This window comes from Halyomorpha halys, unplaced genomic scaffold (assembly GCF_000696795.3).
Source record: "Halyomorpha halys isolate HHAL.00 unplaced genomic scaffold, Hhal_1.1 Scaffold934.1, whole genome shotgun sequence".
Taxonomy (NCBI): Eukaryota; Metazoa; Arthropoda; class Insecta; order Hemiptera; family Pentatomidae; genus Halyomorpha; species Halyomorpha halys.
Window position 1 is genome coordinate 11,565 of NW_027104767.1, and position 24,936 is coordinate 36,500.

The window sequence follows — 24,936 nt, forward strand, 5'->3', positions numbered from 1 at the left end:
AAAGAGATGTACCGAACCCAATAAAGTTAGTATGTTACAGCAATTCACACGTGTTACATCTTATTCCTTCTTCTCTTTTTTGACATTTGGCTTTCCCCGATACTTAACTTATATATATATTTTTTTTTTAAACTTATTTATCCATTCAAGTGTTTCTTGTAACTGGCTTTTTATTATATTTTTCTTTGAATCTAAGTGTTAGTCTTGTTCTCGTAAAATGTATTTATTTGTTTGTTTTTTGGTAAACTGATCTACTGCTGTGACTATTATTGATGGTTTGATCTCACATTGCCCTCTAATAGTGAATTTGTTTAGCGGGTTACTGAAGACCATGGCGAAGTTAAAGACCATGCCGAGAGAATATAAAGTAATTGTGGGATGTGACCTGTTAGGGAAGGTGGGTGCTTGGATTAAGAATAACAAGGGAAAAAGGGAAGATTAGGGTAGGAGGTAAAACCTACAAATCTCGTCAACAACAGAGGAATGAGGGTGCACGAATTGTGGCAATCAATCAAGCTGAGGACTGGAGAATTCCCAATTTGAACTGCTTATGGTTCACAGATCAAGCAAGATTACTTCATAGTGTAGGTACATAAGGATTGGTCTTGATTCCTTTTTAAGATTTTTATCAACTCTTCAGATCTTCAACCAAAACAACAAAAAGCAAATGCATACCTAAACTGAGCTTTCTAAAAAATGACAGAAGGTTACAAAAGAGAGATCAGAATAACAAACTTAGGCCTAATATGAACATTTCCAAAGTACACTAAAAGATGTAATAAGTTTTCTAACATGAGCGTTAAATTCAGCTTGATTGTTAATAAAATATCAATCACTGGAAACAGGGTTGTAATTAAATAAAAAGTCTGCTTGATTTCATCCATTTTATTTTTACAAAGCTTCAGTTCATTAAATTACAATGCAAATTAGAAAACTAAACTAATAATATCACATGAAACGCTTATATACACTGATGAAAAAAAATTCGTAGTTAAAACTTATCAACTAAAAAATATAAATTTTTAAATTCATTTGATTGTTCTCTTCTCAAGACAAAAGTCTTCTTTTAAGGCTAAAATTCTCCCTTATAATGAGTATCTTTTCAGTTTCAACCTTTGCCTATTTTCCATATCCTAGAGCAAACCCAGGTTTTGTATCAATATCAATTATGAAATGCGTGGGGATCTGTGGTCTGGCATACTGCTCTCTAAGTTTATCAAGAGGAGTAGCTAGTACCTGAAACAAAATGACAAAATTTTATTTGTTTAAATTAATTTATCGAATTCACTAAAAACCATAATGATTTGTATAGTAAGTTTGTTTTCAAATGATATTTGCTTATCCAAAAAGAATGATATATCAAAGAGTGCTAAACACTTTTAAAAATATTTTTTTTCAATAAGTCACAATGCCAATTCATGCATTATGATTCACATTATTTTTAAAGAGGTGACAGCTTACCTGCTGAATCCATTCACTGTCACATGATGCCATCACTCCTGGAAGTGCTGTTGAGCACTTGGTGTCCCAACTGTATACTCCAGCCAACTCATAATGGCCATCAGGTTTTTCACATACTAGTGGACTTCCAACGTCAACCTGAAAAAAGTAATAGTTTGTAATTTAAAAATTATTTGTTCATATAAACAATAACATTAAAATTAAGTAATGATGTTAAAAATTTTGGGATCATCCAACAAAGATAAATTTTCTATGGAAAATTGCTTATTCCATTAGAATTCAATTAAATTTGGTTTAGTTAATTTTTATATTTGTGTTACATTTTGAATGAAACTACATGAGCTTATGTAGTTATAATTGATTTGAGGTTTGAAATTGATACAAATTATTCATAATATATAGTTTTGTATATGTATTGGGAATTTCCTAAACCACAAGTTTTATGATTGGTTATCGTATGCTTATTATTATTATCATTATTCATGTAAAAATACTAGGATGTTGTACATCCTTAATGCACCTGTGAGTTACATACATCATTCATATTATATTACTGAAGGGATTGAAAACTTCTAAAAGAATTAAACAATCATGCCAAATCTACAGATATTTGAGATACCGATACTCTATAATCTTCAGGAAAATGGTTGGGAGCGAGTTTTATAATGCTTTTGCATGCATGCATATACGTTGTTATAAATACTTAGAAGTTATGGGGTCTACTAAAATATCTTCTTAAAATATTGCAAAATATAATAGAACAACCTAATGCTAGAACTCTCTTGATTTCTATAGTAACTATACAATTCTGAAATACAATTGCAGACCATTTGGAATTATCTAATATTTTATTTCATATTGAATTCAAAAATAATAGATTTAAAATAGGTAAACTTAAAAAAAAAATTATTTAAAGTTGTGCGTATAATTTTAAGTAAATTAAATTACGAGAAAATCTGAACCTTTAAGATTTATTAAAAAAGAATATAGTCAAAGGAGGTGGTTGTATAAAGTAGATGATTGATAGTTCAAAACAATTACTTTACCTTGCATAGTTCTGATTCCTTGAGAGGAGCAGCACAGGTGAAACCTTTGTTCAATTTGAAATATTTACCCAGATGAGTTTTCTTTAAATTAGTTTCACATTGTTCCTTTGGAATGAGGTTTACTTTTATTTTATGAAGTTTTGTTCCTGGAGTGTTTCCTGATCAAAGAAAAGTGTTTTTATTTGCATGAAAAAGAAAATTACTATAATCTAACAAAGTGAACTTCAATTGTTTGAATAATTTTGCTTATATAATTCCAAAAAGTTGAATTGTTTGCTTCATTCAATAATTAATAATTCATTATGAGTAAATGGTGGTTGTTTTCATTTCATTATTAGAAAAACAATTAAGTCTTTTGATCTATAAACAATTATCCTCAAGTCTTCAGTTGTTATGACATAAATAAAAGACACATAAAAAAAATTGGGTAATATTCTAAAGTATATGAGAGTATTCAATCAGGTAAGCAAGATTAACAAAAACATTTTCTAATATAGATAGTGTATTTTAAGTGTTTTTAATCAAATACTAAACGATGAGCAAACTTTAAGATCTTATATTTTTATAGTAGTATATATTAATTAATTTTTTATATTGTAAAAATTGAAATTTTTTTCAAACTAACGCAAAAACACTTTTTTTCAACTGATACATATCAAAATAATTATCTTCCTTAACTGAATGAATTTGTAAATGGTTATGAATTATATTTTAATAGATTGATTTGTAAGGAAAAATATAAAGAAATTACTTTGTAAAGCTGGACGACCATAACCAGTAACAAAGCAATCACCAGTTGGCTCATATTCATCTTGAGTACTTGGAGAAAGACATACTTTGTCAACATGCTCATCGAGCACAAGTGGGTCTTCAGTTACAACTATAGCTTGATCTTTTACTAGAGAACCAGAATCATAGCTTGGATGTATAGCAGCTGCTCCCACTTCACGGATCTGTGCAGGTTTGGGACCATCTTGTCCAAGTGTGTATCCCCCAGCTTTGATTTGCAAGTCTTCGGGATTCAAGCTAAAAAAGCCAATTCATTAGATATATTACTACTCCTTTCGAAAAATTCATTTTCAGATTTTCTATGCTACTATTTTATTATTTCAATGAATTTTGATTAATGAGGTAATGCTTCCTGTCCCACCAAAGCCCAATTTGCCAAGTATCTTTTAAATTTCGGCACTAATAGTAACAACACTAGCCAAATGGTGGGTGGCCTTTGCATGGTATAGGATATTGTAGTAAAGTCAGGGTCTAGAACTGGTATTAATTTGTTCCTTTAAATTTCACAATAACAGTTAGTTTGTAATGTTTAGTTCTAAAATTAAAGAATGCCTGTCATGAAAGAATTTTTATTTTTTAAATTAAAAGATAATTCTTATGAAAGAATATTTGTATAAAAGATCAATCATTAAAAATACTGAGCAGCTGTTAAAAAAACTTGCTCTTAAAAAAATTCTGGTTTGAATTTTTCTTTCTTAAAACACAAAAAGTTTTAGGTTAATTGGATTTTAATTCTTGAAATAAAGTAATGACGTGCCTATGAGTATATCTCATACAGTAATTTACACATTATATTGTATTACAGTAGTAACTGATATTTGATGACACTATTAAATATGTATAGATCTTAAATAAGGATGATTTCTATTTTTATTCCTTTATTTTTTATTTTTTTTGACAGGTGTTATAGTATAATAATATATTAATAATGTTTCCTGAAAGTTAATGTATGTAAAGTGCATGAAATTGGCTTCTAAAATATTAAACTTAAATAAATATAATAATGGAGTTTTACTCATTGAAAAAAAAAATGTTTTAGAATAATTAAATTTTAATTTACATTTTGTTAACAATATATGTTTATTCGAAACTATTTTTATTTGAATTTATTTTTGATTATTTAAATTATATTCCAATCTGTCAGAACTAAGACAAGTTTTTTTTTATCTACAACTTTTGTATTTTATTCTAGTTAAAATATAAAGTAATTAATTTCCTTATTAAAACATTTTTTTAAAAAAAACTAAGGGAAAAAGTTATTTTAAACTTTTATATTTTAAGGTTTCATGCTTAAAAATTTTAATAAAACTGAAAACTCTTTGAATCATAAAAATTTGAATTACTATTTTAATTATATGAAAATAAAAATTTGTTTTTGAAATAAGAAATTAATAGTTATTTTCGGCCCCTAAGTAAAGTGATACTTAATACCTAAATGAAACATAAATTCAGAGTTAAATGTAAAATAATTTATCACAAAAACATGAATTAATTTATCCAAACGTTTGCAGCACTTTTTTTATAGAGCAACTCATTAATATACCCATCTAACAGTGGAGAAGTTAATAGAAAGCATTTCAATATAACAGCTAAGATATTATGGATTAGTAAGATTGAATAAAATATATCTTTTCTATTTATGGTAATAATAAAGAATTAAAAAGGACATACGTACCCTTCAATACAGTGAGCAGAAGTTATAACTGCATTTGGAGCTATTATAGCAGCACTACAGAGGGCACTATTGTTGCTATTAGAAGAGATAGTTGCATGCCATGGAAATTCACCAAATCCTGCTTCATCTGGTTGTGAACCTTGGTTCTAAATAAAGTATTACGTTTTAAATTTTATAATTTATAATATTAATGAAGGCTTACTTTATGGTATAGATATGTATTCAAATACAATTTTATTTTCTCACCGGTCTTCGAACTCCACATTCTTTTCCTGGTGTGGGCTGTGATGACTGGGTTGGCTGTTGTGAGCTCTGTGGAGATGATGAATTATATGGTGTCGACTGTTGAGGTGATCCAGTTGGTTTAGGTTGGGGTTGACTAAAAGATGGTTGCTGAGGCTGTGGGGAAGATCCTGGTTGGACAGGTTGTAGAGGTTGAGGCTGATTAGATGGTTGAGATGGACTTGGTTGAGGCACAGGCCGCGGTTGGTAAGGTGTTTGTTGAGGTTGATAAGTAGGTTGAGAAGGGCTTGGTTGAGGTCCTGGCTGTTGAGGCTGTTGTTGGTAGGGTGTTTGTTGAGGTTGATAAGTAGGTTGAGATGGACTTGGTTGAGATCCTGTCTGCTGAGGTTGTTGGTAAGGTGTTTGTTGAGGTTGATATGGACTTGGTTGAGGTTGATAAGTAGGCTGAGATGGGCTTGGTTGAGGTTGGTAAGTAGGCTGAGATGGGCTTGGTTGAGGTTCTGGCTGCTGAGGTTGTTGTTGGTAAGGTGTTTGTTGAGGCTGATTAGTTGGTTGTTGCCCTGGTTGTTGAGTCTGTGGTTGAGACGGGTATGATGGTTGGGATGGACTTGGTTGAGGTCCTGGTTGCTGAGGCTGTGGTTGGTAAGGTGTTTGTTGAGGCTGATAAGTTGGTTGTTGTCCTGGTTGCTGAGGCTGTGGTTGGTATGGTTTTTGTTGAGGTTGAGACTGGTATGATGGTTGGGATGGACTTGGTTGAGGCCCTGGTTGCTGAGGCTGTGGTTGGTAAGGTGTTTGTTGTGGTTGTTGTTGGTTGGAAGGAGACTGACCTGATGGTGTTGGCTGATATGATGATTGTCCTGGATTAGTTGGAGTGTAAGGTGATTGTGATGGCTGTATTTGGTTTCCAGGTTGTGGCTGGCTACCAGGTTGTTGCTGTGGCTGTGGGTACCCTGGCTGACTTCCACTATGATGTGGAGTAATGGGAGCTGGTGTTCCATACAGTTTATCTTCATTTCCTGGAAATACTTGTTCATGAGTTTGACCAGGTCTGGGAGCAACAGGGAAAGGAGATACTTTTTTTTGAAAAACTCCAATTGGTGATTTAATTGTGTGGGGATTGGGAGGGGAAATAGTTGCGTATTCTGGCTCACCCTGCTCCTGAGGAGGATGGTATTGACCATCGTCAAATTGCTGTTCTGCAGGTGGATGATATTGTCCATCATCAACATTCTTTGGCATTGCTGGCATGGGCATACCTGCAGGCCAAGGGTCCTTGTAGTTCGGATCACGACAACATTTTCCAATAGCACCTGTATTCATATCTTGACAATCCTAAAATAAATTAATATGTACTTCACTATACTTATGTTTTTAATTCCATTTTTATGCCTTTGACATATTTTACTTACTGTGAGTGGTACTCGATTATCATTTTGCTCTCGAGTTAAAGATACTGGTGTTGGTGACATAACACCTTCAGCTGTGCAGTATGAAATATCTACACACTTCAATGCTGCAGGACATCCAGGATATGGAGTTGTGTTCAAGGGACCAGTATACTTAGGGCTTTCAGTTACTACAATAAATATTTCAACAGATTTAGCCATTATAACTTGTCACTTAACATCACTACACATATTTATCAATAATTTGCAAAATAATCTTAATGTCCAATAATCATGAATTTGTCCAAACATTCTTATATCTAAATCCAAATAATTCTTATATCTATTTCATTTGACAGTTAATAATTATGATTTTTTTATACATTAGATTGAGAAACAGAACATATCCAAGGCAACTATCTGAAGAGGATTCCTTGGATTATTCCTTAAACCCAACTGCAAAGCATAGTGAAGGATCAATATTGGTTTAGAGTTGTTTTTCTTTTTGGGAGTCCTTTCTAAGGATAGAAGGAAAATTTGATTAGTAAAAATATCACACTCTGTAATATGATCTACACATAATACAGGCTTACAGGGTCAGAATTTATTTTCTGGTATGACAGCAATTCAATGCACACAGCAAAACTATAAAAGAGTTTTGACTAGAAAAGAAGTGTAGTTAAAATTGGTATTATGGCTGCCTCAGAGTTCTAACTTTAATATCTTCAACCTTTTGCAGGAATTGCTGGTTAGAAAAATAGTTGGAAGGCAACCAAAGTCTCTAAAATACTTGTCAAGAAAGAGCACTAAAAGAAGAATGGGAAAAAATCTCCAACACCCATGGACTCTTAAATTAATGAACGATAGATTGCTGAAAGAAAGATAGGATGATATAATATATATTAATTTGTGTTTTATAGTAAAATATAGTACATAAATATGAGTAACTGTTTATTTAGTAAATAGGAAATACAAAAACTTTCACAATTGCTGAGAAAATGCTTGTTTGAATATAAACTTTAATTTTTGAGTTTATTTAACTATAGATAATTTCTGTAGTCCCTAGGTAACCAATAATTGCAACTTTTTCAATTTCAATTTTCACCTATTTTTACCATATTTATTTATCATCCTTGTAAGTACTGTTAAAAAAATAAAATAAACGGTTACATGTTTTGCTTAAAATAAAACTCATATACAAAATCCTTTTAACATCTATGTAGACACTTAATTTATTATATATTTTTTTCATAACAATTAATGAGAATTCGATAAGAAAGGAATCTCTTGAAGAAATATCCTAATAATATTTTAGATAATCATAGTATAAATTATATAAAAATGTTACCTGCATAAGATTGGGGTTGACCTGCATAAGAAGGTTGGGGCTGAGGCTGCCCTGGGTAAGAAGGTTGTGGTTGAGGTTGACCTGGATAAGAAGGTTGTGGCTGAGGCTGACCTGGGTAAGAAGGTTGTGGCTGAGGTTGACCTGGGTAAGAAGGTTGTGGCTGGGTTGGATAACTAGGTGATGGTCCAGTTGGTTTCTTTATTTTACAGCATACTTCGCTAGTTTGGCATGGGCCTTTCTAAAAAAAGTAACAAGATACTTTACTTTTTCATATCTTCTTTACATTAAAGATGTTTGTATTAATATACCTAAGGGTATGTTGTCTGATTAAAGAACTAAAAATGTTTTTACTTATAAGTTATAAATATGTTAAATTTCTCTTGATTGTTGTCTACTTTAAATTGTATTTTAATGCCATTAGTTAAAAAATAAAAATGTCAGATAACAACTAATTTATGATACAGTACTGAGAAGTATACAAACAAAAATAACTTAAGATACATATTTTTTATTCATTTAGGTAAATCTTCTTATTTTTTGTTATGTCTTCGGGAATAAAAATTATCATTTTGCAGTAACTAGGATGTTGTACATTGAAGTAAAAATTTTAAGTAAATTAATGTTCTATAAAAATATTAGAAAATGAATAATATCTAATATCTATTCTTTATAATGAAATATTGATGAATTTACCATTGATAGAACATACTTTTTAAGCGATCCAGTCCCTACCTGCCGTGATCGTCTAGTGGTTAGGACATTGCGTTGTGGCCGCAATAACCCAGGTTCGAATCCTGGTCACGGCACAAATTTTTTTTTAGTTTATTGTTTTATATTAAAAAAATCGAAGAAAATTTTACAAAAATCGCGGTAATGTTTTTAAAAATTTGTTTGTTACAGGTTATAAAATCCTAGTGTTCGATACAACATTTTTGCATATTTAAAATCGTAATTTTGAGTTAAAAATGTTGGTTTTGAGAACAGATTTTTTATTGAAATGAAATATAAGATTTTTTTTTTTTAAAAAGCAGAAATTTTGTTTAAAATTAAATTTTTTCCTTCTTTATTTAATCAGTTCTGGTAGTTGGGAGTACCAGTTTATGAATATGTGTTTTATATATTTATGGATACTTTAGATCACATAAGATTATTTTTCTTATTAATCTGACATGCTTTATATTTTCTGAAACTTTTGTCACTGAAATTCTTCTATTTTATTATTATTATTTTTTTTTTTTTGTATTAGGCATTATTAGTTGATTTTTTATATGATACATTATCATGTTTACTCTGTTGTTTGTAATTATGTTTTTAAAAATAATTTGAAAAAATATAAAAGATCATCCTCTATTTCGGAAAATGGTCATATTTAAAAAAAAAAATCAAATACAATTACAATTGTTATCTACAGTCATTTATTTATTTTTGGTTATCTGTTAATAATTATGGGAAAATTATTTTTAAAAGATCTGTTTTTTTTTGTTTTGTTTTTAATGTTGAAATTGCTCCATCTTCATTCTCATTGTAGGAACCAGTCATGGAAAGAGGAAAGATGGAATATGACGTGTTAACTCAAGGTTATGTATTTTTAAATCATCTAGTCATTTTTTTTATATTCTAGTCCGGAAAAAAAATTCAAAACAAATAAAATTAATTTTCTATTTTTTTTTTTAATGGCTTCTAATGGATAAAGTCAATTATTTGAGGAAAAGTGGTCAGAATAATAATTAGAATCATTTAAATAATGTATCACAAAGAAGAAGTGTACAGCATACTTAAAACCACATTGAATAAATCTTATGTTATTCTATGCTAATTATAATTAAGTAGTATTTAAAAAAAAATTACGATTAATTGTTGCAGGAGTATATTGTCACTTCTACACAATTTACACAAAGTTCACCAAATGTTAGAAGTGACAAAATACCTCTTATATCTATCATTTGGATTTTTTGTTACTGACCCTTTTGGTACATCCAGTTTCCAAGAATTATTGGAGTTTTTCAAAAAGCTGAGATTGTCTTATTCAACGATTCACTGCTCAGTATTTTTTTTCTAGTTTAGAGGTTCCAATCTCTTTTCCAAACAAGCTATAAACATAAGTAATTCCAGCGTCAGGGAGGATAGGAGATGCGGGGGAATTCCGGAGTTCCGAATGGTGTCCCGATAAGAGTTGACTAAAAAAAGTTGTTCAAAACGTTTATTTAATAAATATAAAAAAATAATATTACCAACTTTGGAAGTCGAGTTTATGTGTCTATTCTAGAATGTGCTAAAGAAATCCGGTAATGTATAAAACGATTTATATATCACACACTTCCTAAGCATTCTATGGAATGCCTAATGAGAAACCGGCAATGTATGAAGTACATCTCCGATTTGTTTAGGATATCACTTGCCAAGGCAAGTGAGTTTTAACGCGCGCCTCAGACTTAAAATTTAACATTGCACTATACGGTTTGTTCGGCAGAGTTAAAATATGCAATGTAACTTAATTTTTTAACAGCAAAATAGTTTTTTTACTTGAAAATGAAGGACTAAGAAGTAGTGTTGAAGTAGTCATGGTCTATATAAATGAAACAACTTGACGATGATTATTCAAAATTCTAGTTAATACTACAAAAAAACAATATTTTATTTACCGAACCTACTTTTCAGAAGTTAATAAATGAAGTGTAAAGCCAAGATGACTAGGAATAAGGTACGTAAGGACTGTTGTTTGCTGAATCGCTATGACCTGACGATAGAAAACAAAAGTAAACTCATTTATCTTGTTAAAGAAGGCGTCAGTACTACACAGTATGGCATCACGGACTAAAGAATTATTTCATTAACTTGACGAAGCTCACGACAGTAATTTTCAGATTTCAATGCCTAGGCATTCTATAGATTCTTGTTATCTAATTGCATTGTCTGGACCTTTTTTTCATAGTTTACCTAAATAGTATTTGTCATTCTAAAGAATGCCTAGATACTATATGAAATGCATAGGAAAAGTATATAATAATTCTCATATTTCAAACATCACCAAAAATGCCAGGCATTATATGCAATGTCGCATTCGATAGAATACAGGATTTGACACATTGGTGGTGGTATGTACACCAATCTTGTTATTACAATGTAGTGGTAGGTATTGTTTTCATAATACTAGAATCCATACCTATGTTAATAATATTAATTAATTATCATATTATTAATAAATGACGCACTAAATATTGATTGGGAGTGGGCCTGCAGGATTGTTGTCACGGCGCCGTGTACAATTAGCTGCCCAGTGACTAACTAATATTTTAGGTCTTTTTCTTTCTAGATAATTGGCAAGCTCATTGCATTTGTTTACCTCATGTCCCAGGCTTCGTGTAAGACTAAGCTTGTTAACATTCGACAGATTTTCGAGAACATCTAGCTACAGTGAGTTGATATTTAAAAGTTATCAAGGCAGTCCATAGAAATGTCGGAGTGAATTTTAAGCATTTTCAAGTGAATTTTAAGCATATTTTAAGAATTTTAACCCGATTTTCCAAGTAATATACAAAAGCCCTAGCCGAGCATAGACAATGGTTATTTAAAATGTTTAAAATGAATACTTAAAAAATTGTGAGGAGTCCTACGGCATCAAGGTACCGCTAAACGTCCCTGACAGTTTGACCCTCCAGAATGATTTTGCACTTTGGAGTCGTGTGGACGGCCCTGTTCATAATTCACTTGAACTTCAATCAATTAAGAAATGAATCGTTGGTACATTAAATTTGAGTTATAATTAGTCTCTTATTGGATATTTTTGTATGAAGTCCTTTTTATTAATGTCTTTATTTCAGAAATATTTTTTTTATCTACGTTTCGGTACTCTTTCATCATGTTCAGCATGAATAATCTTATCGTTTGTTACATTGTCCTTTTGTTTTTGTCCCTAGTTCTATATTTCGTCTAAATTTAAATATTTAATAATCTAAACTACTTTAAGTATTTTATTTTCACTATCACACTCGTGTAAAATACTTAAAGTAGTGTAAATTATTAAATTTTTAATTCAATACGAAACATAAAACTATGGCTAAATATTAAAATGCCAATACAACTACTGCTACGATTGTTCATCGTGACCATGGTGTAAGAGCCCCGAATCGTTGGTGAAAAATATAGGAAACAAAAACATTAAAAGGAAGGACTTTCCACAAAAATACCTAATCAGATAAAAAAAATCTTCGAATGTTAAAAAAATTTTATAGATTTTTTTTCTTATGAACTGTTATATATCAGTTCAATACATATTGAAACTAATGTTTTAAGGGCCAGATCTAAAATTTACATATAAATGAAACTCGCGTGTTATCATCTCTATTACCCACTATCTATTTCTAAAATCTATTTACGAAAATTACTTGCTAACAAACGGGAAATCGGTAGGTAATAATACAGAATCCTGTTGCAAGGTTCACTCGGACGTGAGAAAATAATTCCGAAAATTATTTTGAAACATATGTTAGCAAGCTACGGAGTTAAATCCTATCACAATGCCGGGGATGTTTTCACAAGTTGGGTAATTTAAGTAGTTATATTTCCATATTTTTAAATTATAATATAAATAAAAAGGCCAATTCGCTACAAAATGACTGACTATTAACAATTAAAAATATTTATCCAAAATAATAGTTTAGACTATTTTCTGAGGGTCATAATATTTCCATATCACAAGTTATCGAAAAATTACACATCCTTAAACTTTCGATTATCTTTTTGTTTATTCATTTGATGACGTTTCGGAAAAAACTCCATTCATTTTCAAACCTAATTCCTCTTGTTAAAAAACTTGTCCGAATATTGGTGATCTGTATTTCATCAAGTTATACATTCTGGTCATTATAGTTATAACATTTCAGCACAGTTAGGGAAATAAAGCTATACAATGTGAAGTATTAATTATTTTGACAAGAATGATGTAATTTGATGAAGTACAGTTTACCAACGATCGGACAAAAATTTGTCCAAAACGTCATCAAAGAATAATTGAAGTTTAAAGGGTGTGTAATTTTTTCCAGAAGTTGTTATATAAAAATATTTATCTTGTATTTTAATATAGAACAAACTCCAAATTATGTAAATAAAATTTGCTTGCATTTTCTTGGTTATAAATTCATTTTAAAGTGTAGATTTAGAATTATTATTCAGTTAATCGACTATAGATTCAGTTAGACAGATGCACTTTGTCACGTAGCCATCATGTCTCTATAACAAGTATGAATCATTAACATTTAGCGCATTCGAAATAGCGGGGATCTTCTACTTTCTTAGTAAACGTATTTCATAAGCTATAAAATGTATTTTAAGCTGGATTTTAGATTGTAACTTGAGTATGAATTTATGTAATCCGCATTCATTGATGTCATGGATTTGTCATTTGAAAGAATATCATCAAAGGACATAATTAACAGCTAATTAATTATTTGTAAAATTGAAGTTAGCTACTTATTTTTTTTTTTGTTATTTCAATATATAAATGTATTTTTAAAAAAAAAGCTGCAAAATTCTTTGCTATAGGGGGAATATGAATTGTTTTATCTATTCATGGATAATGTATATCTATTTTTCATTTAATTTTTTTAACTAGATTTTTAAAAATTGGAAATTTCATAAACCAAAATAAGTGAATACACCAACAGGGCGACTAACTTCCTCCAGCGCGGTGTAGGTCACGTGACTTAAAACAAATAAAGAACACGTTGTGACCGCCCGATCGTTAGTGGTAACATTTCATTAGTTCTTGGGGAACTCGGAAGAGGAGATGGCGTCGGCGACCTTGTCCACTTGCTCACTTTCCGTAATTGCCGGATCTTACTTGGTCGATTAATTTCTTCTGTGTATTCTTAATATCATCAAACTTTTCGTCGTTTCGATGAACATTCCTTGCAATGAAACATTGAAAACTTATTATGGAAAACAAGTTTTTGTAATAAACTAATACTCGAAAATAACAAAAAAAATCCTGAAGTTATTTTGTACATCATAATTTTATACCTTGCTCATAGATGTTATTTGTGGTTGAACGGTTACTAATTACTATTCCATTAATTATTTACACGGATCTTAAGGAAGAAGTTAATTAACCTTGAATTATAAAGAGGTGATTGGCCCATTGGTTATAATATTAGGTTCGCTTTAGAGACATGAGTTTCAGTAGATTCATTGATAAAAATTAGAGTTTTATCTTACGAATGTTCACACACAGAAGTCCCAGAGATTTTAACGGTTGGTTAGGTGCTATTTATTCCGTACAAAACCTATTAAGTCGTCCATCATTAATTCTTATTCTTAAACCGGATTTAAGCTTTGAAAATCCTTCGTTAAAAGAAGATCCTATTACATTCTATATGTTTGAGTAACAAATATAGATAAAATACAGTTTAGATAGTTAATTTTAATAAATTTTATTTATTCTAAACTCACCTTTAGGCCAGCTTGCAGACTAGATGTGTCCGTTACGATTCCGTTGTTACATAAATATTTAGGAACACAATAAGCAGCGTCAGTGGTACATGTTTCTCCTGATTCTTGCCTCACTGGGTTCTGTAATGCGCTGTTTAGAAAAGGATTGTTAGGATTTATCTGGTTTTGGGTCGGCCTTGGTGGAATGGGCCTAACCTGAGGATCTGGGAACGATCCTTGTGGTTGCGGTCCTTGTAGGCTGCTTGGTTGTGGTTGATATTGTTGGGAAGGTGTTGCTGGCTGGCCGTATCCTGGCTGAGGGCGGCTAGGTGAGGGCTGCTGAGGTTGGCTTCCGCTTATGAAAGGGTTTTTCGCTAAGCTGGGGGAACATGCAGATGGGGTAGGTTTAGCTGGACCTTGAGCAACAGGAGCTGAAGGGGGCCTTGCACCAGGTCTGAAAGGACTTTGTGCATTCGCCCACCAATATTGTTGTGATAAAGGTGGTCGTTGCCCTGGTTGAGGATACTGTGGTTGGCCAGCAGGAGGTGGGTATTGTGGAGATGTCTGCCCTGGGTATTGAGGAGTTGGATACTGTGGTTGTCCTGCAGGGGTTGGAAACTGTGATGAGGGTTGTCCTGATCCAGGAGCGGGGTACTGGGGTGCAGGTTGTCCGCTGGGAGAAAGTTGTTGTGGTGTGGTTTGACCAGGAGAGGGATATTGGGGTTGACCAGGAGAGGGATATTGGGGTTGACCTGCAGAAGTTGGATATTGGGGAGATGGTTGTCCAGGAGGTGTTGGATATTGAGAGGAAGGTTGTCCTGAAGGAGTTGGATATTGAGGAGAAGGTTGAGTAGCTCCAGGAGTGGGGTATTGGGGAGATGGTTGACTAGAGCCTGGAGTGGGATATTGTGGTGAAGTTTGTCCTGAACCAGGGGCTGGGTATTGAGGACTAGGTTGTGTTGAAGGGTATTGGGAAGATGGTTGACCAGATGGAGACTGGTTTGGAGGTTGTCCAGGAGTTGGTTGTTGTGGGGAAGACTGTCCAGGGTAAGGTGCAGTAGGCTGGCTCTGCGATGGTGGTTGACTGGGTTGACTTGGGTATGGTGACGGGGATGGCTGTCCTGGAGCTGGGGGCTGGCTTGGAGATCCCGGAGGCTTGTAGCCTGGTGGTGGTTGGTACGGCGAAGGAGGTAGAACTTCATTGGCTGTGTCGGGTGTCTGAGTCGTAGTTGTCGTTCGGTGGCGAGTCTTGCCGGCGGGTATAGGGCCGTATTGCCCCGCTGCTAACTCAATGAGTAGGCCACATACGAAGTATTTCGCAAAACCCTGCAATTGAAAAAAGTAAATGTTTAAAAAATTGAATTTGTTAAAAGCTGTTTCTATGGTAATAATGTCTTGCAAATATGTAAAGATGGAAAATATTTCCAAAGATAGTGAATTCCATTGAACGGTTTTAGTATGACTTGACTACTACAGCTTTTCTTTATTTTGATGGCTTGTTCTAATTTATATTTTCAGGGTTGTAAGTACTTGCTGTATCATAACTTATGATAACTGTATCATAATGTATCATAGTGATATTGCCATTTCGATTACGGAATTTTACAAAAACTTTTAGTTTTTGTTCTTCAAATATTTTAAATTAACAAAAGGAAGAAGTTAATTTTTTTTTTGGCTCAAGACTCCCATTGAAATTCGATGATGGTGACGATAAGATTTATTTCACGGGGCCGTCACAAGATGAATGTTGACGACCAATATGGGAATCAAACTCACACCGTTCTGAACCAGACACTCTCGGACCCTCACCCAAGGATATTGGTTTTCATATCCTTTAGTTAAAATATTTACTAGCGTCAAATTCACATACATTTATTATTAAAAGTTTAATATATTTCATATTACGACCTTATTTTTAAAAAAATACGAAGGACCCCGACGATCCAACGAAGTTGTGAGTGAATCTTGACTTTTGATACACTTATTATCTGTTGGTAATTTAAAAAATCCAAAAAATTCAAAGATGTTTTCTGATTTTTAAAACTACCCACTGATAAGAATTACTTAGAACATTAGATAAAAATTGTAGTTATAAGGTTATAGAATTAAGGTTGTGATATATAATTTATCTATCAAGGTTGGTGATCTACCACCAAATAATCTGTTCATGTTAGGTTCAAACCTCACGATAATTTATTTTGTTTGTGATTTTGATATTATTTTGTTTTTGATTCTGATAATTTATTTTATTTACTTACATTTTTAATTCCGTCCACTACTTTCGTTTACGCATTCGTGGCCGAATTTTCTTCGGTATCTCTATTTTTCGAAAACAACTCGTTTGATTTGTTTCAAATCTAAGTGAATATTATAGCATACAATGGTTTTAGGATCAATTTCATCAGATTCCGCCAACTAATTTCACTTGCCCATGCGATAAACTTTTTTCTCGATTCATCTTTATTTTATCAACCTCTGATCAGGTCAATGTTGTTTCCTAAAGAGGAATCACAAACCTTAAAAGGTAGGTAATCTACCAAATACAAATTTCCTGTAAAAAAAAATGGGTAATTTTCTAAAATGCAATTCACCTGAAGAAAAAAAGTGAAGAAGGTATGCAAATTTGTTTGGCAGATTTTATTTTATTATTATTTTTTTTATTATATTTATTTATTTTTTTGTAGTTCCGTTCCTTGCATTCTGTTATTTAAAGCAAATATATATTGTATCAATTTATTTTTTAGACATAATTGCCATGACACTAAGCTTCGAAATGTTATAAAGATAAATTTTCAATATATTTTTGTCTCCATACGGTAAAAAAATTATTTTTCTGGTAAGTACCTCCGAAACATTTTAATAAAACAATGTTAACCAACATTTACATCAATGGATTTAATTCTTCTTATCCATAATCTTGATGTTCAGGTAAAGATAACAGATCATTAGAAAATTATTATAACTTTGAATCAATTTTTGAAAGTTAGCGTTGGATGATATATATGCAATTTAATAACAGAAAAGGTCAACCTAAATCGTATTATTTCCTCATATTTTATTGCATTGCCATTCATAAGAATTGAACGATGGAAAGTGACAAGTATTATGTTTTAACTAGATTTATCGCCTCTGAGACTTAGCTTAGAAATATCTGCCTCTATTCGATCCACTTGCATTAACATAATTCCTGATTTGAATAAATATATAAATCTCAAGTAGAGGATGCCGTCATAGATGAGACCCTAAAAATATACTCTTCCTAACAAGGACGAACCATTGTTCTCCAGGACACTGTGGGCTGGAACGTCTGACCTTAGCAAGTCCTGGCAGGGTCATGAAAAATAATGTGTACAGAAGAAGATATATGATACTTTATTGAAACCAATTCCGGTTCATCATAAGTTGAAAACAATTGTTAGAAAGAACGCTGCGATTCAATGTTGGACTGAATAAAAGAACATATGTATTAAGATAATTCATATAATTAGATTTTATTTGCTATTTTTATAATTATTTTCCCTAAAAAAACTATATTATTGAGTCACTTATCTAAGTATCTATTCTGAATCATGTTTTTTCGTTTTGAAGGGAGACCAGAGGTAAAAATCAAATCATCAATAAATCCTGTCTTAGTAAAATATTTTTTAACAATGTCTAGTTAAATATATAGTTAGAGGAATAATTTTTCTTTGAAATATAATTTAAATTTATGATTTTCCACCGCCTGTTGAACAGATTCGATACACAGGACTCCATTTTGATAAGAGACTTACATGGAATCCACACACAAGACTGAAAAGACAAGAAACTGCTCGTAGATTTCGATTGCTACACCTTCTTGACAAACGCTCTAAGCTTCCCATTCACTACAAAAAAATATTATACACTACGATAATCAGACCAATTTGGACATTTGGAATTGAATTCTGGAGCTCTACCAAACCATCAAATTTCTCCCGCATCCAATCCTTACAATCCAAAATCCTACGTAAAATCCTTGATGCTGCTTATTACGTTACAAATAAACTCATTCACAAAGACCTTAACATCCCATTCGTTGCAGATTTGGCCCAAAACAGATAAGCGTCTTTTCATTCCAAACTCCTTATCCATCCTAACCCATTACTTCTTAATCTATCATCCTTAACAATCTCTGATAATCCTCCGAGGCGTCTAAAAAGAAGATGGCCACGGGACCTTCTAATTTAAATTAATGCTTCAAGTAACACCAACGAGTGGTTCCTTCCTACGATTTTCAAGTGTAAATGAAACATTCTACAGATTTACTTATTGTATTTATTATTTATACTGTTGTAAATTACATTAAAAAAATAAATAAAAAAATAAAATAAATTTATCATTTAATGTACCCTAAATCCAAAAAAATTAATTGCAAAATTGTCCTTTTATCGTATTATCTTGTTTATAGAAACCATTTCTTCGTCTGTATCAATCATTATCGATAAAGCTCTTGCGATATATAGCAGACAGTTCAGAATCAACGACAAGAAAACCATGGGAAAGATAAATATTGTAAAAACGACACTTCATTAGTCTAATGATAAGGTAAGGACTTATAATAAGTGGCTATACATTTTTTCGGATTCAACAGGAACTTTGTCATTTTGTGATTTTTGATTTCTCTTCACAGATTTTGATAAGGAAAAAAAGACTTTTTTTTTTTATTAAATAATGAATTGAAAATATGAAAATTTGGTAGGTTATTTAAAAAAATAATGAATAACTAGAATATCAAAATTTAAAAAACGTTTGTAGGAAAATAATGAAGGTTAAAAATTATTTTTTACCTTGAAATTTATAATTTCGGCTAAAAACTTGGTTTTATAACGTTTTTACTAAAGACGTTAACATTTTTAGCCAAATTCCTCTTTTATATATACATGTGTATGTGTATTAATGCATATATATGCATAAAAAGAGATTAAAATAAATCGTTACTGAAGTTATGAAATAAAAAATAAAAAAATTGTCGATTTGTTTTTTGCTAAAAATTCTCGATTTGGAATTTCCTTCCTTCAAGAAAAAGCAATAATATATTTTTGGGGGCGAAACGTGGGCTCAAATAAAAATATTACATAATATTACTATTTGAGTTTAATTTGACCCTTTACTCTTGTAAATTATTTTTATTTTATTTTTTTTTATTTTCGCTATCCAAGACTTTATATTCGCTATCCAGGGCTTGTCGTTTAAGAACAATTGTACTTAGACTAATGGAGTTTAGCCAATTGAGGACAAGAAAGATTTCGAAATGAGATCTCAAAATTTGTTCATTTATATTTTTTAGAGTGCTGATTACGATTTTTTTGTTTAATTATGATGCCAATTGAGTATAGATATTGATTGAATTTTTAAAATTATGATAACGAATTTCACCTTTGTTCAATTCATCATCTTTCATCTTTCCTCAAATTATTTTATGAAATAAGATTAACTTTTTTTCAACAGAAAGGATAAGATAAAATTGATAAATCTAAGCTAATTAGTTTTTTTTAAACCCAAAAGACAGATAAAAAGATACACAATATATTATTATTATATAATATTATAAAACCTGTTGTGCCTTCTGTGTTTCCGTACTAACTTTCTATAGTTTATGTTTGCCCTGATAAACATTTGGTTCTGATAAACAGAATAATTGGCAAAAATGTATGAGTCATATTTCCAAAAAAACTGGCCGGTCATGTATATCGTATCATTCGGGTGGTTTTTGGAAATAAACAACTCATATCGAAAGTATCACAACGCATATTTTGGAATTTCAGATGAATCATACTTCCCAATAGTGAAAACATTTCTTTATTTCATGGTCTCGTAGCTACCTGGTTTAGAAATATTATTTAACGCTTCTATTTCTGAAAGTTCGTTAATGTTAAGATCTTTATTTCAATTTTGGTTGGTTGTTTGGTTTATTCTCTTTTCTTAGAACTTATTTATAAATTGAATATATTGAAATTCTACTTCCTTTCGAATCGAATTAGACATACGATTTTGTTAACTAATGATCATCGCAGTTAAATGATACTGGTTTTTCAATTTATCAACAGATAAATCATAATTGTTGAGATGACTAAGAAAAAGGCTGGGTATTTTGTAGGAGTTTTAATTACGTACGAAGGTAACATGAACAAAGCAATCCAACCGATGACTGACAAAGATTTGGCAATCTGACCATCCTAACAGGATCTTGAGTATTTTAACGACTTCCTCGTTCGTCTTAGTGTAACATCACGAGACCACAGGATTTCAGTCTCAAGTAGTTTTTAAAATATCGTTGCTTAAACTAATACAATTATTATTATTGTTATTAATTAAAGAAGTAAAAAAAAATTAAAATATTTTTATCAGAATTTATTATTTCTTTAAATCTCGATAAACTCTTCAAATTCCTAACGATATACGATTGTATATATAATAACGAACGAACGAAACCTGTAAAGTAATTAAATAATAGAAATTGTAAATCTCTCTGTTATAAAAAAGTATTTTAGGTATCACTGTGTAATATTTTATTTTAAGCTCTCAGTGAATTAAAACTTAAATTTCTGAACAGTTGAAAACCTGAAGCTTGAACAGGTAGAAAAAAAAAGGAAGCACAATATATTTATAAATATTACAGTATATCGAAAAAAATAATACAACCTGAACTACAGAAACATGTATGTCATAGTTATACAATTTCAGGAACGAGTAGTACAACTTATTGAACAGTTGTATGATTTGTATTCTGATGACTTTATATCATACATATAATACATACTATTTCTAGTATGTTAAATAGTTAAATCAAGAAAATGATTCATAGGTGGTCAAAAAATAAAAACATAATTAATTGAATGTTTCAATGGGTGCCCACACAATATTTAGTTGATTACGTTTTCATGTTACGCTTAACTATCACATCTTAGAAATATTTTAATATAAATATTTGTTTTTATAAATTTTATTATAAAAAAGAACTGCCATTACGATAATCTATGCCGAGCTAATACAAAAATAATAATAATAAACATCAGAACTGAGAGCCGAAATTTTAATAATATTTTCTTGATAAAGATTTTAAAGTAATTTTTGGAAATTTATTCAGTAGTTAGATTGTCTCATTTAAGTTAAGTAACATTATATTGTATTAATACTGGAATATATTTTCACTCTATAATTCTGTTTAAATGCTTTTTTGACTTTTCATTTGTACTAGTGGTCCAAGGACCACGGGTGAACCACGAGAGCCTTAGGTTTCAACTCTAGAAGTCTTGGCAAATTGAATTTTGTGAGGACTAATGGTTAGAACTGTTATGTTTACCTTTCCTGTTTGAGTGTTTGTTAAAATGTTCTGACGTTTAAGTTCGGTAAATACACTGTAAAGGTGTTTTAAACCGATTTTTTAAAAAACCTAATTTTCGATAATTCTCCTGGAGAACCAAGTCGGGAGTGGGGGTTGTCTGCAGAGTTCTTCGGGTTGGGAACAACTGATTTATGCCTTGTGTTCTACAAGACTCCGGATAATTAATAAATAAAATAACGAAATGTTATAAACTATTATAATATTATTTTATTACAGCGATGATTATTAGCATATAAATATGAACTGAGAGAGTAAATAGCGAATACTTAAAAATCGCAGGTGGCAAATCAAGAAGCTTTTGTCCAGAGGTGGGAGTTCGGATTGGAGTTTTTAGCTAATTAAATTGCAATAGATGGAATATTTTTGTAATTAATAACTAACGTTGAATAATTATGTATAACACATTTTAAAATTTGGATAAAGTAGTTTAGGATGTCTTCAAAATCCATATTTACGCCACTGTTACCAATACTTAAAAAACTTAAACTGGTTTTTAGATACTTCAGCAAGAATCAAGGAATGAGCAGATGGAAGAATACGAAAATATATCTCAGGAATAAATTTAAAACCTTATTTGGTTAATTTCATATCAACTCAAGTTATATTTTTATTTTCTGATAATACTTTTATTTATTCGCTTCATATGGTAAGTAATTTATTATATGAAGTATTAATGGTTATTTTATTAGAAATCAAAACGAAGATTATATGCCAAATTAATGGCATTGAAATAAACCTAAATTTTAATAAGGTTTCTTTACTAACACTGAAGAATTTTTGATGAGATATAGAATAAAAGAGGGTAAAAAAATAAAATTTATTTCGTTTAATGTACTTTTTTAAAAATTATTTTCCGAAATTTTTTTTGCGAATTTTACTCACTTAATGAGCATAAAAGATAATTCGGGATTTCTATCTGAATTTAGGCTTTCAGAACAATCTTGGACAAGATTTAAGAATAATAATAACGATATTTCCAACTCACCTTCATCATCTTCTCTTTCTTTAATCTCTAGATTCTTGTACCACACGCACTACGAAACGCGGTGCGAAGACCGCACTGAGAGGAAGATCTCCGGGGACGGAGTCTATATAGCGAGGAGTCAAGGACAAGGGTTGCCATGGAAACCGGATCGCCAACCACGCACACCTGGACAACTCCAACATATATCTTCGGAATACCCGGCATTCCGCGGCCAGGAACAATATCCCCGTGTGGATATCCTTTGGAAGAAGTATAACAATTTAATAGTTTAAGCCCAAATAATTTTGGGCAACAAGAAAATTATTTATGATTCAGTTTTGTTTTGTTTTAATGCTTGTATCTTGTTTCTATCATAATATAATATAGTTTATGGACAATATAAAGTTTTACACAGTTGACGGATTTTAAGTGTTTAATTTTGGTAAAGGAAAGGATAGTAATTTGGAACCCCCCTTTTTTTTTTTTTTTTTTTTTCTAGTTGAATATAGCTCTCCTATTGAGTTTAAATATTTATTTATAGGTGGATCTCAATCTAGCTGTAAAAGTTTGTCAATTCATTTTTCATTTCTGGCTAGATACCTCATAGGCAATTATAAGTACATCATAATTATTTACTATGTATTAGAAACCAAAGTTGGCCTGTATACTTTTGGTCAGGGTAATATATAACCCTATTTCAAATGTAATAATGAAAATCATTTTTTCTTATAATTTATTGATAAAACAAATATAAGTTTATAGAACGGAATAATAATCTTGCTTTACATATATATATTTTGTTAATCGAAGAGAAGAAATAACTTTATTTTCGTGCGATGTTTCAGCTCCACTGTAGTTTATTTTGCCATTATACATGTTGTACAATTAAAAATAATATTGTAAACAGTACAAGTAATACGTATCTGAGTCAATTAAATAATAATATTTGAATTTATATTATTGATTCTTAATTTAATGTCTCTAAACAATACATCACCAGTATCGCCGTTTTGGAAAAATTCTGTTACTGCGTGTCTGAAAGAGGAGAAATAAAAACTTCATTATACGAAAACGATAAGGGAACTAGTTCATAACAATCACACTCTACAAAAACATAGCTACTTATACCACAAAATTCATGATAACTAATCCAACTTACCCAATATGTTTTTAAAACCTGGAAATCAATTTCAAATGTTTCTTGGCTCTTTAGGTGTATGCATATAGAATTTGACAATTTAATCACCGAAGAACGAAAGTGAGTTTCATTGCAAATCGCTTTGGACCAGAATTTTCAGACCGATATTTGGAGAGGCTGTATATTCAAAGTAGGTTCCATATTACGACGTTTTCCATTAAGCAGAAATGGATCAATTGAAATTTATTTAATGTTTTTACAAGAGTAAAAAAAAAACGAGGATTAGGAGGTTACACAATAAAAATAAATTTCGAAACGATACATACGATTGATTTCTCTATACAAACGCAAATTTATATTTACAAAAGAAAAAAATCACCCCAGTATTGTGTGCGGTATAAAATTCTAGAGTAAATATTTATAAAATTCTATGCATTTTATCATGTTTAAAATTATTGGCCATGAATATTTTTCGTTCTTAATTCATTTCTGTTTCACAATCCCCATATCCTCCCCTTCCCCATATTCCAGTCCAATGAAAACAGAGAGGATTTTTACTGGTTTATTGAGTATCTATTTACTACTTTGAAAAACACTAAAACAACTCAATTTCATTCATACCACACTTCTCAATTGTGTATAATAAATTTCCTATTTTTTCTGAATTTCATTTTGTGGATATTAATGCATATAGAAGTTATATTGTTGTTAAATGTTAGTTTATGAGGTTCTATGAGATAAATTCTATAATTTTATTTTTAATTTTTTTTCTTCTAAGCCCCATGTGATCATACTTGGTAGTCATGATGAAGGTAGCCTTTTTTTCTGCATTTTGGTAATGCATCTTAAGAGGAGGCTGAGGAAATTTGATTTTTTGGGAAGGGGTAGTTTTTATGTCAGTCTGATGGTGGCGGGGCCTTCCAGATTTGTTGAGTCAGATATAATTTAGTTACTTGTACTCAACCGAGTCTGAGTCTGTTTGTGTGTGTCTGCCACCTTTGTGGCCGTCCTGTTGGTGTCAGTGTTCTAAATGATGGGTTCATACAGTACTGTCAAAAAATGTGTCTCCTTGACATAAATTCTGTCAGAGTCGGT

At 31.1% G+C, this 24,936-nt stretch overlaps 1 protein-coding gene and 1 non-coding gene across 3 annotated transcripts; one reads left to right on the plus strand and one right to left on the minus strand.

The window, feature by feature from the left end:
- Positions 1 to 870: 870 nt before the first annotated feature.
- Positions 871 to 22,824, minus strand: LOC106687240 (basic proline-rich protein). Of its 2 annotated transcripts, XM_014431004.2 has the most exons (11): positions 22,725 to 22,824; positions 14,395 to 15,699; positions 7,948 to 8,185; positions 6,624 to 6,790; positions 6,366 to 6,546; positions 5,218 to 6,230; positions 4,972 to 5,117; positions 3,259 to 3,533; positions 2,508 to 2,665; positions 1,462 to 1,599; positions 871 to 1,236 (listed from the first exon to the last, which is right to left on the minus strand). In XM_014431004.2, exons 1-11 carry the CDS (start codon positions 22,731 to 22,733, stop codon positions 1,120 to 1,122), a joined length of 3,747 nt encoding a protein of 1,248 aa, XP_014286490.1. In that variant the 5' UTR covers positions 22,734 to 22,824; the 3' UTR covers positions 871 to 1,119. The 2 variants fall into 2 exon arrangements, with proteins under 2 accessions (XP_014286490.1, XP_014286489.1); XM_014431003.2 differs by having other exon boundaries at positions 5,218 to 6,546.
- TRNAH-GUG (transfer RNA histidin (anticodon GUG)) lies at positions 8,682 to 8,753 on the plus strand. The gene has a single exon. It is a non-coding gene; the product is annotated as a tRNA-His (tRNA).
- Positions 22,825 to 24,936: the final 2,112 nt, after the last annotated feature.

Coding starts and splice junctions, on each gene's coding strand:
- LOC106687240 (XM_014431003.2), bottom strand. Junction 5,118..5,217: donor AATGTGGAGTTCGAAGACCG/GTGAGAAAATAA, acceptor TACTTTATTTAG/AACCAAGGTTCACAACCAGA. Junction 1,237..1,461: donor ACAGTGAATGGATTCAGCAG/GTAAGCTGTCAC, acceptor ATTTTGTTTCAG/GTACTAGCTACTCCTCTTGA.